Source organism: Bubalus bubalis, chromosome 14 (assembly GCF_019923935.1).
Source record: "Bubalus bubalis isolate 160015118507 breed Murrah chromosome 14, NDDB_SH_1, whole genome shotgun sequence".
NCBI lineage: Eukaryota > Metazoa > Chordata > Mammalia > Artiodactyla > Bovidae > Bubalus > Bubalus bubalis.
The window spans coordinates 25,001,294-25,019,812 of NC_059170.1; the positions used below are offsets into that span (position 1 = coordinate 25,001,294).

Sequence of the window (18,519 nt, forward strand, 5' to 3'; positions counted from 1 at the left end):
TTGGACTGATGTTGTGATGGCTTGCAAAGCAAATTTTTTTTACAGCTGTTATAAAGGTCTCATTGCTCAAGTGTAATCGAGCAAAACTGCCAAGCCCCCTCCACTCCCTGGACGCTAGGATTTGCAAGGGCAACAAAAAAGTGTACAGTTGACTCCAGAAATAACTGCACCCAGCCCAGAACTCCTGGGACGATACGTGGAAGGTTCCAGGAAGGGCAAAGATCCCTTACAAGAGGCAGTCCGGAGCTCGGCGGCTTGTGTTTCAGTCCCTCTTTGCAACCCTGTCTGAACGATCTTGGTCTTTTAGATGCTTTCTAAAAGAAGAGAAACTTTGCACCTTAGGATATGTTTAAATGGCCCCAGGAAAGCCGAGGGGTCTCTGTGGTGTTTGCAAATGTAGAAACGACAAATGCAGCTCACAGAGTGGGCCGGGCAGAGGTAGCCCCCACCTTCCCTGGCCACCTAGGAACATATTGAAAAATCCACAAGGCGGGTGTGACTGAGGGTCCTCAGGGAGTCCAGTCTGGGGTTGGGGGGTAGTCGCTAGATCCCTGATGCCTCAGTGTCCTTGTCTGCACACAGTGGGGCTTGTGGACTTCACTTAGGGTGCAAGGAGTTAGTCAATGCAGAGCACTTACAACAACGCTCTGCATTTATTCATTCAGCACCTACTGTGTGCCAGAAACTGTGCATACAGAAAGGAACAAAATAGATAGAGATCCTTGCCCTTGTGGAATTTATACTTGGGGTAGGGGCAGGGGGCACACCATGGACACTCTATAAGGTTAATAGCCCCTAATTAGGTCAGACAGTTGCCAATAAGCCAGGCACCATCCCACATTTGGGGGTGTTCTTCCCGTGGGCCTTTGCCTGTGGGGTGACACCTCACCACTGCTCTATTCTGGCAACCAGCAGCCATCTGTACACAAGATGCATGGCCAAAACCCCTGAGGTCCCCCACGAGCCTCTGTGCCATCCCACCCTGCCCTTCAACGGGAGGGCCTGTGTTTTGCATCTTCAGGGGACTGGGGCAGAGCTCATCAATCAGAAGTTGTGTAAGGGCCTGCCATGGCTGGTCCAGGGGCCACAGGCCACGCGGCACTCATTAACGACTGTCTGTTCAATGATTATCCGCCTGGGTTTATTGTGGTGAGCCAGTCCAAAGCATAACTGATCGTGGCCGTGATCCAAAGACCAGCCCCTGACGTCAGAGTCGAGCCTCTCTGGGTGTGGTTGGGGGGCCGGGCCTCTCTCTTTCTTGGAATTTAAAGGCCAGGAAGTTCTGCCTCCAAACCCCAAACAGGGCCTTCCCACTGGGAACGCACGCTCACCCGAGGGAAGAGCCTTGCAAGGGACCCTTTGGCCTCTGACCTGATCGTCCAAAGAGAAGAAAGGTAGGCAAGCCTGTTCACATACGTTTCTAACAGACTTCAGTGCTAACAGGAACTGGTTTTCTTTTTCCTCCCAGCCACGACGGTGACCCCGACCAAGTGTGCAGAGTTGAGGGTGTCCGTGGTTGTCTTTGTTCAGGAAGTCTGTGCTTTTTCTATTGCAGGGAACCTTGGCATCCGTGCCCCCCAGCCCAGCTCTGCAAAGATGCCTCCTCAGCTCTCAGACGGCCTCAACTACTCAGCCAAAATCGTCCGGGGCTCCCTGGACAGCCTGCCCCAGGCCGTGAGGGAGTTTGTGGAGAGCAGCGCCAAGCTGTGCCGGCCCGACCAAGTCCACATCTGCGATGGCTCTGAGGAGGAGAACCGGCAGCTGCTGAGCCACATGGAGGAGGAGGGTGTGATCAAGAGGCTGAAGAAGTATGACAACTGGTGAGCATGCCTCTGCCCCCCGGCATTCGGCCTTCCTCTCTACCCAGGGTGCAGGTGGAACAAGGGGGCCGAGGGCCTCAGCAGAGCCGGGGCGGGGCTGTGTGGTTTGCAGACTCTTGAAAAGCTTAGTAAAAGAGCCAGAACTGTGTAGACTTAATTTTACAATGTTTGCAGAGCAGCCCAAGTCATCAATGAAGGGGCACATGCAAACTGTCTTTGCAAACCAGGTCCCCGATTGAAGGGAAGGTCAGACAGGCCCTGTCCTAAAACACGAATTCCTGGTCTAGTGAGTGTCCCTCTGACTATGTCGCAGTGGACGTGGCTGTGTCTGCATTGATGCAGCATCCTTAGTGCCCTTGGTACCTGCCAGGTGTGGGAAGAACATGATGATGAGAAAACTGGTCCCTTCCTGAATGGTCCATGGCTGAGGGAACCTAGGGAGCAGATGCCATGCAGAATATCAGTGCTTCTCTAATCCCCACCTGTGTATTTTAAATTTTTATTTACTTATTTATTTTTAGCTGTGCAGGTTCTTCATTGCTGCGATGGCTTTTCTTTGCTTGCGGAAAGTGGGGGCTACTCTATAGTTGCAGTGCCAGGGCTTCTCATTGTGGTGGCTTCTCTTGTTGCAGAGCACGGGCTCTAGAGTGTAGGGGCTTCAGTAGTTGAGGCTCCCGGGATCTTACACACAGGCTCAGGCTCAACAGTTGTGGTGAAAGGGCTTAGTTGCTCCATGGCATGTGGGATCTTCCTGGATCAGAAATCGAACCAGTGTCCCTTGCATTGCAAGGTGGATTGTTTACCACTGAGCCACTAGGGAAGCCCCTAATCTGTGTATTTTAATTTTTTTTTCTTTGCAGCTGGTTGGCTCTCACTGACCCCAGGGATGTGGCCAGAATTGAAAGCAAGACGGTCATCATCACTCGAGAGCAAAGAGATACGGTGCCCATCCCCAAAACCGGCCTCAGCCAGCTGGGCCGCTGGATGTCCGAGGAGGATTTTGAGAAAGCATTCAACGTCCGATTTCCGGGGTGCATGAAGGGTGAGTGAAACATTTATTTGACTGGGTACAATATCAGCAAACCTTTTATTTTCATCTCTGTCCTACTGGTAATTGTCCCAGGAACTCCCATTGCTCAGAGAGTTATAAATTCCACATGAGAACTGGCCACATGTTGAAAACGTACATCTCAGTTCTTGTTTTATAGACTAATTTCCACGCTTGTGAATTTAAGATAGCTTGGTGGAACCCAGCTGCACATTTATGAAAACTCTTTAATTTTGCTGTTATGGCCACCTTTTCATTTGGTGTTGTTGAGTTGCTAAGTTGTGTCTGACTTTTTTGTAACCCCATGGACTGCAGCATGCCAGGCTCTTCTGTCCACCACTATCTCCTAAACTTTGCTCAAACTCTTGTCCATTGAGTTGGTGATGCCATCCAACCATCTCATCCTCTGCCACCTCTTTCTACTTTTGCCTTCAATCTTTCCCAGTGTCTTTTGCATTGAGTTGGTTCTTCGCATCAGGTGGCCAAAGTATTAGAGCTTCAGCATCAGTCCTTCCAATGAGTATTCAGGGTTGATTTCCTTTAGGATTGACTGGAGTAATCTCCTTGCAGTTCACAGGACTCTCAGTGGACTCTTCCAATCAAGGGGCTGGTGGCAAGCAAGACATGATCCTGTCAGAGGGGGATCATGAGAAGGGTCACAGATGGCGGTTGTCTGTGAGTCTGGGGTTGTTTCTCACCAGCTCCCACCTCCCGGCCCCACAGGTCGCACCATGTATGTCATCCCGTTCAGCATGGGGCCCCTGGGCTCTCCTCTGTCCAAGATTGGCATCGAGCTGACAGACTCGCCCTACGTGGTGACCAGCATGCGCATCATGACGAGGATGGGCACCAGCGTCCTGGAAGCGCTGGGGGACGGCGAGTTCGTCAAGTGCCTCCACTCCGTGGGGTGCCCTTTGCCTTTAAAAAGTAAGCACATTATTTCAAAATCAAAAGCCAGAATTAAAAAAAGAAAAAGCTTGCCCTTAAACTCCATTGGGGACCTGGCACACTCATGTGGGCGTGTCCTCCTGCACAGAGCCTTTGGTTAACAACTGGGCCTGTAACCCCGAGCTCACACTCATCGCCCACCTGCCCGACCGCCGAGAAATCATCTCCTTTGGGAGTGGGTACGGCGGGAACTCGCTCCTTGGGAAGAAGTGCTTTGCCCTCAGGATGGCCAGCCGGCTGGCCAAGGAGGAGGGGTGGCTGGCAGAGCACATGCTGGTAAGATGCAGGGAATTCTAAATGTGTGCAGCAGAGGGTCGGGCAGAGGAGGGGAAGTGGCAGACCCCTACTGCATTAGCATTCCTGGTAGGCATCAGAGTTCCAGTGCTCCAAGGGCACTGGGAATTCCATCAGTAACGATGAATGGCTTCCAGGCCCCCTCCTAGACTAGGGCGTGGACCTCTGGGGCAGAAAGGAACCAAGTGCTTCAGGAGAAATCTTGTCTCCAACAGATTCTGGGCATCACCAACCCCAAGGGCCAGAAGAAGTACTTCGCGGCTGCGTTTCCCAGCGCCTGTGGGAAGACCAACCTGGCCATGATGAACCCTACTCTCCCGGGATGGAAAGTAGAGTGTGTGGGTGATGATATCGCCTGGATGAAATTTGACCAACAAGGTGACTCTTTTAGGCCCAGGTGTTGATGATAATCATTGGACCTGAGTGAAGTTTTAGGGTTTAAACATGCCAAATCCTCCCAAGTCCACAGTGTCTGGATTTTTAAATTCAGTTAGTTCTTGCAAAAGCTCGGACATATGTATTCCATCAGCTTTCTTTAATCTCATATCCAATCTGGATTGAAATGGGACCTTCTATCACTGTTTGTTTATATTTTGTTTAGTTGCTAAGTCATGTCTGACTCTTTGCAACACCATGGACTGTAGCCCACCAGGCTCCTCTGTCCATGGGATTTCCCAGGCAAGGATACTGGAGTGGGTTGCCATTTCCTTCTCCAGAGGATCTTCCTGACCCAGGGATCGAACCCACATCTCCTGCACTGACAGGCAGATTCTTTACCACTGAGATACCTGGGTTGGTTAAAATAGTTTGATGGGAAACTGGTAAGAAATTCAAAGTTGATTAATAATGCTGGCATGAGGCAAGAGAAAGAGATTCTGGGGAGGAGGGAAAAAATAAAGACTTGAGAATTTGGTGCAGAAATTACCCTGGCAAGATAGAAGATGGTACGCTTCCCTTGGTACTCACTTCCACTCCTTGGTTTAAAACTTTCCAGGTAACTTGCGGGCCATCAATCCAGAGAATGGGTTTTTTGGCGTCGCTCCGGGAACCTCTGTGAGGACAAATCCCAACGCCATCAAGACCATCCAGAAGAATACCATCTTCACCAATGTGGCCGAGACCAGTGATGGGGGCGTTTACTGGGAAGGCATTGACCAGCCGCTGGCCTCAGGCATCAAGCTCATTTCCTGGAAGGGCAAGGAGTGGGACCCAAAGGATGGTAAGCCCCCCAGGAAGCCTGGCACCCCGGCCCTTGGGTGTGTGTGCTTGGCCAGACGCTCAGGGCCTGTCTTCCCTTGCTGCTGTAGGGGAGCCTTGTGCCCATCCCAACTCACGGTTCTGCACTCCGGCCAGCCAGTGCCCCATCATTGACCCTGACTGGGAGTCTCCAGAGGGCGTGCCCATTGAGGGCATCATCTTTGGAGGGCGCCGGCCTGTTGGTGAGGCTCCTGGGCAATCGGGCTGGGACACGGGTGTGTCACTACGGGGGGACGTGTCACTACAAGGGCTCACGTTCCATGACCTGGTTGGAGGGTGTCGAGGATACGGAGCTTCCTTTCACAAACAACAGGGTAATGAGCAAGCTCGGGCATAGAACTTAGTCTCTGGTCACTGAAATTCCTGGGTCCTTGTCCAGGGATGGGGCTCCTAGTTTGACTTTGGCCACGTGGCCTCCTGCCATGACTCTGACGTGGCAGCGTCCGCCCTTAGCTCTGGTGCTCCAGCATCAGCCCCTTTAGAAGAGAGACGACACACAGCACATCTTTCCACTTAGGAGACGGAGTCGCGGCTGAGGGGGCTGGGGGTCAAGGCCTCTAAGGAGAGTTTCTTTCTCCTGCTAAAGGTGTCCCTCTGGTCTACGAGGCTCTCAGCTGGCAGCACGGTGTGTTTGTGGGGGCAGCCATGAGATCTGAGGCCACGGCAGCGGCGGAGTACAAGGGTGAGTCTGGCCAAGATCCGGGGCCACCAAGAAGGGACGGTGACAGCTCTGTCTCTGTGTTTCCCCGTCTCTCTGTGTTTCTGTTTTTCTGTTGCTCTGCTTCTCTGTCTCTTTCTGTCTCTGTTTCTATGTCTCTCTGTCTCTCTCTCTCTGTTTCTATATCTCTGTGTCTCTCTGTCTCTTTCTGTCTCTATATCTCTGTCTCTCAGTTGCCCCTCTGTCTCTTTATCTGTCTCCCCGTGTCTCTCTCTGTATATGCAGAGAGGTACAGAAAGCCAGGGGGCCATGTCAACAGTAAATGTGCCCATAGTCCTGTGAGGCCTCACTTACCCACAGAGTCCCCTGTTAACAGGCAAAGTCATCATGCACGACCCCTTCGCCATGCGCCCCTTCTTTGGCTACAACTTCGGCCAGTACCTGGCACACTGGCTCAGCATGGCCCAGCGCCCCGCAGCCAAGCTGCCCAAGATCTTCCATGTCAACTGGTTCCGAAAGGACAAGGCCGGCAGGTTCCTCTGGCCCGGCTTCGGCGAGAACTCCCGGGTGCTGGAGTGGATGTTCAACCGTGTGGCGGGGGAAGGCGGCGCCAAGCTCACGCCCATCGGCTACATCCCCAGTGAGGATGCCCTGGACCTCCGGGGCCTGGGGGATGTCGACGTGAAGGAGCTCTTCCACATCTCCAAGGAGTTCTGGGAGGAGGAGGTGGAGGAAATACAGAAGTACCTTGAGGAGCAAGTGAACGTCGATCTACCCCCGGAGATCAAGAATCAGGTCCTGGCCCTGAAGCAGAGAATCAGCCAGATGTAATCAGGTTCGCCTGACTGTCCACCTCCAATCCATACAACGCACCAGGAGCAGGAGACACGGCGCTTCCCGAATTCTCACTGCCTGCAGCACCGCAATGAGCGCACCCAGGGGCTGATTGAAACCCTTAATTTTTCAGTTAAGGCCGTATAGCAGACTGAAGCTAGTCACTAAAGAGGTTGGGGAGGGAAATAGCAGGCTCCAGGAAATAGCAAACATTCATGATACAATGCACCCTTGTTCAACTTAGGGACACTCAAGCAGACAGTCTTGTCTTTTCCCTTTAGCTGTATCAGTTAGCCAGGATGCCCAGAAAAAGGACACTTGAGCTGTATATATGTGTGTGTGCACATGCGTGTGTGTCTTGTACTGTTGTCTAAAATGTATTTAATGACTTTGGAAAAATCTTGGGCAAGATTACCTCCTAGTTGTTGCTAGAATGCAATGTGGCTTTCTTATTAATATGTGTGTCTAAATTATTTTTATATACCATGGTTCCTTACCTTTACATAATTTCAACATTTTCCCCTAACACTTCTTGGAAAAAAAATAATCACAAAATAAACTTTTATAGAAAAGATGAATTTGTTTGCCTGGTTTTTCTTATCTGAACAGCCAAGAAGAGGGGACTCTGATGAAACCCTTCTGTGATAGAATCCCTTCCAAAGAATGTGGGACCACCCTGGTGGAGGGGGTGAGCTGGGGGGTGGAGGGAGCCAGATGGGGAGGTGTGAACAGAGAGACTGTCACCCAGAGGTGACACGGCACCATGCTTTGGGTTTTCTGAATTAACTCGAAGCCATCCATTAGTGCCCTTGAACATCCACAAACCTTTAAATTGTGGGTCTTGGGTAAGGGGAACAGGAGGGTTTAAAGCATGCTTTTTGACAAAACCTTGGGTGTGGGGGTTAGGCCTTTCATAAGAATTATATTGTGTCCAATTTCACAGACTTTTGTCAATAAATGCTCTTTTCAGCAACTCTTTTCTTCACTGTCATCCACTGGGGAGGAGAGTGGAGACAGAAATATCCTTCAGAAGAAAACAGCAAAAGGCATTGATGGAGCACCTTCTGTATACAGGGCATCATGCCTTTGATGGGCTCAAGGTGGGCTGCCTTGCACCCTCCTCTGGTCCCTCTGTCCCCAGTGTTTATTGGGTCCTCCGGGCAGTTTGAACAGACCACATGCTGGACCGGGCACATGTGTTCCATAGATGCACCAGGCTTTCTCTGGCTGCTAGTCTCCTTTCTGGGCCAGCTCTCCTGCTCAGCACACACCAGGAAGTCAGTTCTTCTCAGCTCTGCTTGCTTCCACAGCTTATGGACTCACCGTCCCCTTAAAGTCCTCTGTTTCTTCTGGGATCCATGTGGATGGGCAAGCTGAGATCCACCTGATGTTATAGGTGGGGAAACCAAGGCCAGGTGGGTCCTTCAGGGCTGCCAAACCATAACCAGAGTTTTCTTCCCCTTTAAGGAGCTGAGAGCCGACGGGGCTCCGCTGGCAAAGTGTCATGTTCTGATAGCAAAATCACTGACAGCGAAAAATCATTTAACTGAATTAAGTGCTATCTGCTGTATTAATTTAAATCAGTGGCTTTCAAACTTGTTTCTTCCTTTTCACTGCAGAACCCATGCTTGACAGCTACTCTGACTCAGAAACCCAACTTCCAAGGAAGACAGAACGGGAGGCTGCCCACCTGAGGCTGGGCAGGTGTCGGGACCCAGGCCTCCCGTTTTCCTTTTTTCTACTCCCTGGGGGCCTCTGAGGAAGTTCCTTGGACCCCTGAGAGGCACTTTCAGGATATAGCTGGGGCACCATTTTCAAAATGCAGGCCCCAGACTTTGGCATCCTGTTCTAGGCTCTCGGAGGCTTCATCTCTTTTCGAGCAAAGCCATCCATCTCACAGTTCCCTGCGCACAGAATCACCCACCCAGCCAGCAGACTCACACAGGACCGTGTTGCCACCTGGCCTAGGAAGCCAGGGAGACAGCCTGGAGGAAGTGTCTTAAACAGAATAAGAATTTTCAGGGAACCAAAAGGACTCAGCTCTCGCCATTGGTACCTTAGTTGGTTTCCCCAAACCGAGCCAGCTGTGCTCCACTCACCTCCAAGTCCTAGTTTCTGTGCTGAGCCCACAATAATAGGGACGCTAGGACCTTGATGGAGAAGGAAATGGCAACCCACTCCAGTGTTCTTGCCTGGAGAATCCCAGGGACGGGGTAGCCTGGTGGGCTGCCGTCTATGGGGTCGCACAGTGTCGGACACGACTGAAGCGACTCAGCAGCAGCAGCAGCAGGACCTTGATGGCTGAGGTTCTATTGTTGAGCCTGAGCTGTCAAGCGAAGGCAGGAAGTCAGCTAAGGCCAAGGCCACTTGCAGGTGATCAGACTGAGGCCTTGAGAGTGGCCCTTTGCTCAGGGTCAGGGTAAGAATGAGCAGTCAGGCTCCCAGTTCCTGATCAGCTCTCCCCACGGTACACGTGAGTCCAAACCAACAGAGTTTGGTACTGACGTCCTCTACTGGAATCCAGTGTAGAAGCTGCCCCCTGACCTCCATGGGTTCCCGGAGCCCTGCTGGGGTCTGGGTTAAAGACCAGAATGAGGTGGGTACACAGCACATATTGAACCAGGACAACAAACTTGTCTCTATGTTCACCTGGGCATCTGAGGGGAATCCAGGGGAGTGGGGGGTGGTGGTGAGGAGGGGGCTCTTGGGGGCCTTCTCCCTTCTCTCCTTCAGCCCGGCCTAACCCAGAGCCTCTGGTCTGCTGCCCCCCCACCTCTGGGCCACACTACATGTACCTTCCAGGGTTCTAAGGCCACAGGCATGGGCTCTGGAGGCTCCTGGTGCTGTGCCCCGCCAGGGCGGTGACCCCTGCTTTGTCCTCACTGTCAGCGATTGCGGCAACAGGGACTGGGTTCCGTCATGTATGGGAAAGGGCCGGCTGCCTGCCCCCAGCCTCCTGCCCGCTTCCTTCCTTGAAGGTAGTAAATACTGGTGACCTTGGACAGCTCCCAGCTCTGCCTTTGACCAGCAGTGTCACCTGAAGTGACACCCGGACCTGCAGCGTGGCCTAATAGTAACAATGCCCCTGCTAGAGTCCAAGGAGCATGAAATGAGCAGGCCAGCTCTGCACAGTTTCTGGGATTCGGAGGGTCTGGGTGTGAGTCACTACCCCCCTTCCCTGTAGCAGGGTATTCTCAGGTGTTGACACACAACTCTGGAAACCTCAGTTTCCTCAACTGTATAATGGGCTCCACTCCACTCTGGGCTGACATTCAATACAATGGGACTGGAAGTGAGAAGCTGAAACCCAACCCCCACCCCCATATGGGCTGATGGGGAGCTCCCTCCCCAGCTCCCAGACTGGCCCCAAATCACCCATCCCAGGTCCTCCCCCAGGACCTCCAGACCTTCCCACACAGCTGCGGGGGCTCCCAAATCTGACCTCTGGATTATCTCTAGGTGGTCATCATTCCCACTGGCTTTTAAGTATTTTGAACATAACTCCTGTCCTAGCCCCACCCCAAAGTTCTGATGCTACACAACCACCCCCCAACTCAGAATTCAGATGAAAACTGTAAAACTCTGCAGGAGGAGAAGAAGCCCTTGAGAAAACCTTGAGTCCACTGGCTTCATTGCAGTGCAATGAGATCCAGTTTCCTCCAAGGGGAAAACTGGGGGCTTGAGAAGGAGACAAAGTTCAGAGGGAGTAAAATTTACAAAGTGGCTTTTTCTGCATTTTGGAAATTTTGCCTTGCATTTTCTTGCATGGGAAGCTGAACACAGTGGGACCCCTGGGAGATGCTCTACATGGGTTTTTGTTAAGTATCACCTCCCAGGATCACAGCACAGGGCAGGATGGCTATGGTTCTGATTATCACACAGCTGCTCTCAGGCTCTGTGTTCTCTCTGCCCCAGCCCAGAGGTGTCTTTGATGCTGCAGAGCTGGGATTCAGGGCTGCCGTGGAGGAACAGCAGACATTACTGACCCACAGTGACACCATGGTGAGGCCCAGAACATACAGGCCTGGCTGACACCTGCCACATTTTTCACTGACGTATTTGTTCCTGAGGACCTGCTTGTCTGCCACCTGCTCATCACCATGTGGCCCCCTGGTAACAGGATATATAAATGTGTGAATATTCGCACACCAGACCTGCCAGCCCAACAGCAGAACCTTTCTCCAGGCAAAGCCATTTTCAGCAAAATATGCTGTAAATATTTGTTCAGCTCAAGAAAATGACTTTAATTGCATAATTAAACTCGATGTATATGCTGATTCCAGACAGCATGGCTGGAAGAAGCCGAGGCCACATCTGTTCCTCTGTGTTTGTTGAACAGAGGGGCAAACGGCTTGTTTGTGGAGATATTGCTCTGGTCCCCGTCTCTCGTCTGTGCAACGAGGGTTTGGAGAAAAGTCAGAGAGGATGGAGCAAGGGGCTTAGTGGCTTCTGAAAAGAGAAGAAAGGGGAAAATTTCCCCAAATCAGAGAAACAAGAGCAATGGGACCCCACCTCTCAGACAGGATTTGCACTGTGTATTCCAAATGTTCTAAGCACATCCTACCTTCCTTGGGTAACTGGTAACTTAAGCAAATGATCAATACATTAGAGTGAATGAAGAAGAAAATATTACATCCCAATGGTTAATTAAACCCAGAATTCCTCACTAAAGTAAGCATATAAACATAAAGCCTGAGTAGAAGGAGCTAGCCACAAAAGACAAGTACGTTATGTGGTTCCATTGATATGAAATATCCAGAATAGGCAGATCCACAGAGATAGGAAGAACATTTGTGGTTTCCAGGGGTCAAGGGTCAGGGAGAGAGATTGGGGAGAAATCATTAATGGGTGCAGGGTTTCTTTGGGGGCTGATGAAACTGTTCTAAAATTGGATTGTGGCAAAGGTCGCACAATCCTGTGAATATATTATAATAAAAGCCATTAAATTGTACATTGTAAGTGGGTAAATTTGATGGCATGTGAATTGAAGCTCCATAAAGTGATTAACACAAAGAATAAATACAATAAAAACAAAAGTCTGGTCTTGTGTTAGAAACCAATTATCTGCCAAGGCTCCGAGATGAAGGCCTGGTTTGCCATGTCACAAAGAGAGATAATGGCGGGGGCGAAGGGGAATGTGGCCACCTGGGAGGCAGCCTCTTGGGCTTCTCTCCTGGAGAGCATCAGGAGGATTCAGAGAAATGGAAACAGGATGGGCTGATTCATTATGGGATTCAGTGCCATTTAATGCCTGGCCTGGTTTCAGATGATCATGAGCACCCTCAAAGTCATCACAGCAACTGGCAGAGGAGAAACATACCAGCAGCCTGCAGAACTCATGGAGGCCAGCAGGTGGCAGAGCTGAGACCTCAGATTCCAGGTGTCGAGGGGTCCTCAGCAGAGGGAAGGATCCCTGAGTCTGGGGGGTCACGGGCCCCAGCCCCCTCTGACAGTGGATTGGAAGCTCTCACAGTGGAAGAGGGGCTCATGTCACCCCCACAGGGGAGGGCGAGACTCTGGTGCCCTGGACCCAGAGGCTCCAGCCCCGGCAGGAGAGCCCTCAGCCCTACCTGGGAGCAGAAGCCTGTAGAAGGGACTAACGGTAGGCGCTGGGTGCAGTGTAAATACTTCCTCTCCGAGCCTGGGTTTCCTCAGCTGTACAAGACTGCCCTGTCTTGCCCCCAGAAAGTCTCTCCCACTCCAACCTGCCACCCCTGGGACGCCCCCTTGCTCCCTGTCTGTTCCACTGCCCCTCCTGTACTGCTGAGATCTTCCAATGCCAAGACCCAGGGAAGGACAGTGGGGAACAGGAAACTCATGAGCACACCCCCAAGGTCCCCTTGCCTCCACCCCCATCCTGACCCAAAGCCTGGTTCCCCCACGGAAACTCACAACTTGCTGCTGGTTTTGTCTTTGGCATGAAGCTTACACAGTGGGGCCTTCACACCTCCCAGGGAGGGAGGGGACCCACTCTGTGGCAGCTCTGGGGCCATCCAACCAGCATCTGGAAGACCTTGGCTGTCACTCAAATGAAGATTCCTGGAGGGTTCACGGCTATTTTTTGGGATCTGGGTGAAGATAGTCCTCTGTACCCAGTGGGGAACCCCAGCTTGTAGTGAACTCTGCCCAGGCTGAGGATCCTGAATCTCGGTTAGTGGGTTTCTTGGGAGACTAGTTCGGCTCACACTAGTTCGCAGGGGTACCCTGCGCTGTGGTTTTCCCTCCCACCCCCATTCCCCACCCCACCACACCCCCCACCCCTGGTAGTGGAACACTCTGCCCTCCGAAGTGAGCTGTGGTCTGGCCTTAGTGGGCACAGAGGCAGCGCTGTCTGTCCGAAGCCTGGCCGAGGGTTTCATCACCATTAGGAGCGGGGTCCTGGGAGCCAGGGCCCCGGGTGACTCATGCGGCAGCTGCTCCCGTCCTGTAGGGCTGAGTCAGAGCCATTAGGTGATAGGAGATGAATTTACATTTTGAATTAACTCGGATCATCAGAGTGCTTCCTCTCGACCCGGGGAAATTAAACATAAAGTCAGAGGGAGCTGTGGGCTGGGAGCAGGGGCTCAGCCAAGCGTGCTAGATCGGTGCTTCTTTTTATTTTTTCTTCAACAGGCTGCAGGCAAAAGGGGACGAGAGGACACTGTCTACCGCAGAGTCAGCTCAGGAGAGAGAAGATGGAAAGCTGAGATATTCTTTCTCTCTTCTTCCTTGGGCAGAAACACAATAAATCCGCATGGCAGAATTAAATTCTGATCTGTCCGATTTCTTCCATCTCTTCCTCCTCTAATAATGGTTATTTATTGAGTTCTTATTATGTGCCCGGTAGTTAGCTAAACACTTTAGAGATAAGGCAGAAGTGAATTTGTACCTTCCCCCTCCCCGCACCCCTTTCTTTATTTCCTGGCAGGGAGGGAGTCTGAGGGAAGAAGAAAAGAGACAGTTTTGTTAACAACACAAGGCTCAGTGACTTATGTTAGGAAGTTATCTTTGTTTTTTCAGATGGATCACTGGGAGACCAGAGGCCCACAGACCCCCTCCCACAATGAAGTGCACTGAAACCCACCCTCCTCCCCCTGAGTCACTGTGAAGGGTGCCCCCTGGGGTCGTGCAGTGTAACCTTGTCTCAGGTGCCCGGACAATCTGTAAGACTGTCCAAGTCAGAACAGACCTCGGCGGGCAAGCTGAGGGGTCTGTACCTTCCTGGGACCTCTGAGCCCATCTCTGATCAGCATCTATGGTGGTTTATCCTCCTGGAAAGGAGAGCCTCACTTTGTGTGGAAGAGGCCCGTTGTCACTCAATGCCACGATCACCGCCCTTTATCTATGGGGTCTTCCAGGCTTCACAGGCAGATCGACTCCTGAGAACAGTTTATAACTCAAGTTGCCTTGAATTGACTTGGCCCAACCTCAGGTCCTTCATGCCTGCACCCGGATGGTCAGAGGTTCAACCTCCTGGAACTGTGGATGTTAGTTCTCTTTGGGAGACATGTACCCCCCGAGCCCCTGGGGTCACAGTCACTGCACAAACATGGGGCCAATAACTGAAGACTGGGGTCTGGGCTTGTTGCTGTGGGACAAGACTTTCCTGCCACTCAGAGTGAGGAAACGAGCTCCGATGGGCTGTTTCCAGCTGGCCGCCCCCCCTTGATGGCTGGCCTCCAAGATCAATTCGTCACTTTCCAATGAACAGTTATTGAACGCCCTCTGACTGCCTGGCACTTAGAGTCAACCCAAGTGCTTAGAGGAGCTGATCAGGACTGTCCTTCTTAATGAATTGGTCCCAAGGGAGGCCTTGTCCTTTCCCCAGGGTCACCAAAAAGCTTCAAGCCTCAAGTTATCAGGAGCATTATTCTCTGTGAAAAAGAATCCACAGGTTTGTTTTCTTCTCCGTTCAGAATTTCTGGGTAGTCAGCCTCCTGGGCCATCCCTCAGACTTCGTAAATCTTCCTGGAAGCTGGGCTCATCTTCGGCCCTCCTTCCCTCCCTCCCTTCCTTCCTTTCGCCGATCCAGCCCTACCCTTCCACTTAATCACCCACTCTTGCGTCCTCCATCTATGCCCCCATAGACCTTCCATCTGGACACCCATCCAATAGACCATCCAACCTCCACTCAGGGGCTCACCTAATATCAGGGTCAATCAGCCGTAAACTCAGCATCCATCCCTGAGCCACCCTTCCATCTTCTCACCAAGGCCATACAGCTATGATGCTATGAGAGCCAGGATTTGAATCAACTCAGCTTGATTTTTGTCTAGACGACATGCCTCCAGGCCAGAATAGCTGCTCAGCTGGATGGAGAGGAAGACCTGGGTGCCCTCCAGGGTAAAGACAGGTTGCTATAAAGGTTCAGAGAAAGGGGAGGTGTGAAGAAGGAGGTCTAGAGGAAGCAGCATTTGAGCAGTGTTCCTAGATCAAACCAATCAACCCTAAAGGAAATCAACCCTGAATATTCATTGGAAGGACTGATGCTGAAGCGGAAGCTCCAATACTTCGGCCACCTGAAGCAAAGAGTTGATTCATTAGAAAAGACCCTGATGCTGGGATAGATTGAGGGCAGGAGGAGAAAGGGACAACAGAGGATGGGTTGGTTGGATGGCATCATCGACTCAATGCACATGAGTTTGAAAAAACTCTAGGAGGTAGTAAAGGGGAGGGAAGCCTGTTGTGCTGCAGTTCATAGGGTCGCAAAGAGTAGGATATGACTGAGCGACTGAAGCTCTTTCTAGACTCCTGTCAGATTTGGAAAACCAAGATCTAAAGGGCAAAGTAGAGGAAATCCAGGTGGAGCGAGGGATGTCAGCGAGTGTCAGGGTGGGTCAAGGGTGGAATATATTTGCCGATGGGTGGAGGGTGAAGAGAAGGTAGATACTGTGTGGGTGGTTAAAGGCGGAATGGATGGAGTGTGGCCTGGGTGGAGTGAAGGGTATGGATGGTGGAAGGAGGGAAAGGCAGAGTGGGTCGCAGGCTGGTGCAGACTACAGAAAGCCAGGCCGCGGAGTTGGCTGGGGTTCATTTGTTGGCACAGGGAGGTAGGAAGCCTGCTGGTGATGGGGAACATCCAGTGAGAGAAACCCGGGCCAAGAGTAGACCCTGAAATTGTGCGCTATCCCCTCTGGGAGGTTACTGGTGGCACTAGCCTTCTCAACCTGGGAAGATGGGCCCAGGTTGTCAGCGAGTACAGCCCGAGACCATTTGGCCATGCCTAAAGAGGGGCCGGGGGCCAGGGTCTCTCCATTCAGCCCTCACAGCAGAACTCAACAGGATCTGAAGCAACTTGAGCCAGAAAACAAGTTGCTGTTAGGAGCTTGGCTGCCTGCAGTTCAGAAAACGACATCTCTGTGGTCATTTCATAATGGCCTGGTTTTCCACCAACAACAAAGTGGCAGAGGAAACCGAACAACTTGCCAGGGTCTTGCCTCTGGCAGGGGAGAAATCTATCTTTTGTGGTTTCTGACATAAGTGCTAGCCTGCTGTTATGCTAAAAATCTCAGCATCCGAAAAGTTTCAAGCTAATTTTGAGGGGGGGAATTAGATGCCAAACGGCTTTTAAAACCCAGAGGATCTTGGGTTTAAAAACTTGGTTGCCAAGGAAACCCTTTCTCTGATACTTCCTTGCCACCGTGTTATAAATTAATCCCCCTAACTGAAGGGTAATTAAGGTGATTGGTGGCACAGCTCCAGACAGAGGAGATGGCAAGGGGGGCCCAACATTTCAGGGGACCCCCCACCTTGGCCCTGGGGAAGCTGGACCTATTAGCGCCCTGGGGGCTTGAAGGCACCTGTGGAGGAGAATGCAAGCCAGAGAACAGCTGCACAGTGTGTTCTGTGAAAGGCACACAAGTGATTGCTGAAAGGAAACCTTGCTGCTACCCCGTTGGCTTGGAATAGGTGAAAAGCTTTGTGAGCCAGTTAATGAGCAGATTGTTCAGGCTGTGGTGTTCCGGCCCCTGCGGCCTTGTTCATGGCTGTGGTGCCAGGCATTAGCTGAAGCAATTGTTATCTCCACCTTCCAGGGGGAGGCAATTTAGGTGTTCACTTGTGGTCCCAGTCATCCAGCAAGTTATCTGCCCATTCATCTCTCTCTCCATCTGTTCATTCAACTAATTGTTCATCGGAATGTCCATCTACCCTTCCTCTATCCACCCACCAAACCAGATATCCACCCATGCATTTATTCATCTACCCATCCATCTATCTGTCTACCTGTCCATCCACTTTCTGCCCCTACAACTGAGAGTTGGATGGAAGAACAGACGGATGGATGGATGCAGGGATGGGTAGCGAATGAGTGCATATCCACTCTCCCATCCATCTACCTCCACTTACTTATCTAGAGGTCTACTTGCTTATAAATTCATCCATCTATCCTCCGCCCATCCATCCATCCATCCTCTCATCCACCCACCCATCTAGTTAGTAAACATTTACTGAGCATTCATGGTCCAACAACAGTAGCTTCTATAGCGTGCTTACAGCATGCCAAGCACTGCCTCTTTGGTACCTTTGCTCAGAGCTGAGACTGGGGAGTTAATATTGTCCCCATTATATAGATGAGGCGCTAGAATGGCTAGCCAGGATGGGACTTGGATTTTAACTCTTCTCTCCACCCTGGGGGCAAATCCCCAGAGAGGAGGGTGGTGAGTTTGGCATCATCCATTCACCAGCATTTCAGCCCTAAGTGCAAGATGTGAAGGAGGAGGGGGCCACAGAGGGTTAAGCATCAGGAGAAAAACCACAGCCAAAGTTCCAGGGCCCAGAGGCTCTCAGGGGCCTGAGTCTGGCTGCCCTGGCTCTGATCTCCTGCCCTAGTGGGTGTGTGCACGCTGACACACACACATACACATACACACACTCGCCCCCCGTATCTGGCCTTTCCCACAAGGTAAACACTGCCAGCGTGGTCAGGGAGCTGGTGCCAAGGTGAAAAGTCCACGGGTCAGAAACCTTAGAGGCTGAGGCCAAGCCCCCCGGGAAGTGTTCCCAGAAGCGGAGACCTTTCTCCCCATGAGCTCTGCCCTATTTCAGAGGAAGCCCAGTAGAGAAACTGGTGCCCTTGGCTCTGGCCTCTGCCTATCCCTCCCCTCCTTCCATGATACCCCATCCTCGGAACCAGTTTGGTGGTTGGTGGGCTCCTTGACCTCCTGACTCCTGACACATGGGGAAGGGGATTCTGGTCCACAGCAGAGGAAGGAGGAGGGACGGACATGCTGGTGCATGTCCCCCACAACCCAGGATTCTGCTGGGGGCTCCCATTGCCTCTTGGTTAACCTGTCAACACCCTGACTTGGGGCTGGCCTGAAGCGGTCCAGAAAGCCCGTGCCTCTGAGAGGCCTTGGCAGGGCACTGGCAGGGCTGGAGGTCCTCAGTCGGGGACAGGTCACAGTCCCAGGAGAGGCAGCCTCATTGCAGAGACTGCTGGGAGCACGCACTTGGGGAGGGGGGCCCCCCTCAGCCTGTCCTCAGGCACAGGTATTATGACTTTTTTGTGATCCAGAGGGACGCATGAGTATTTGTTGAGTGACCTGCAGAGGAACAGGGCCCCCACCTTGGCACCCAGCACAGCCCGGTGTCAGGAAGGCAGTGAGCAGACATTCCCGAGGGCTCGGGTTGGGGGGGGCGGTGGGGGCACTGACAACAGGCTGCCTTTCCGAGCCCCCCAC

At 52.0% G+C, this 18,519-nt stretch overlaps 1 protein-coding gene across 1 annotated transcript; it reads left to right on the top strand.

Moving 5' to 3' along the window:
- The first annotated feature begins 1,245 nt into the window (after positions 1–1,245).
- On the top strand, positions 1,246–7,433 carry PCK1 (phosphoenolpyruvate carboxykinase 1). The gene is made up of 10 exons (XM_025263749.3): positions 1,246–1,394; positions 1,556–1,820; positions 2,681–2,862; positions 3,592–3,795; positions 3,905–4,092; positions 4,326–4,488; positions 5,105–5,329; positions 5,418–5,549; positions 5,954–6,049; positions 6,402–7,433. Exons 2-10 carry the CDS (start codon positions 1,597–1,599, stop codon positions 6,854–6,856), a joined length of 1,869 nt encoding a protein of 622 aa, XP_025119534.1. The 5' UTR covers positions 1,246–1,394; positions 1,556–1,596; the 3' UTR covers positions 6,857–7,433.
- The last annotated feature ends 11,086 nt before the right edge of the window (positions 7,434–18,519 follow it).

Excerpts from the sequence above, each read along its gene's own strand:
- PCK1 (XM_025263749.3), top strand. The coding sequence starts at position 1,597 with ATGCCTCCTCAGCTCTCAGACGGCCTCAACTACTCAGCCAAAATCGTC. Across the intron at positions 1,821-2,680 it reads CTGAAGAAGTATGACAACTG|CTGGTTGGCTCTCACTGACC; the intron begins GTGAGCATGCCT and ends TTTTCTTTGCAG. Across the intron at positions 4,093-4,325 it reads GGCTGGCAGAGCACATGCTG|ATTCTGGGCATCACCAACCC; the intron begins GTAAGATGCAGG and ends TGTCTCCAACAG.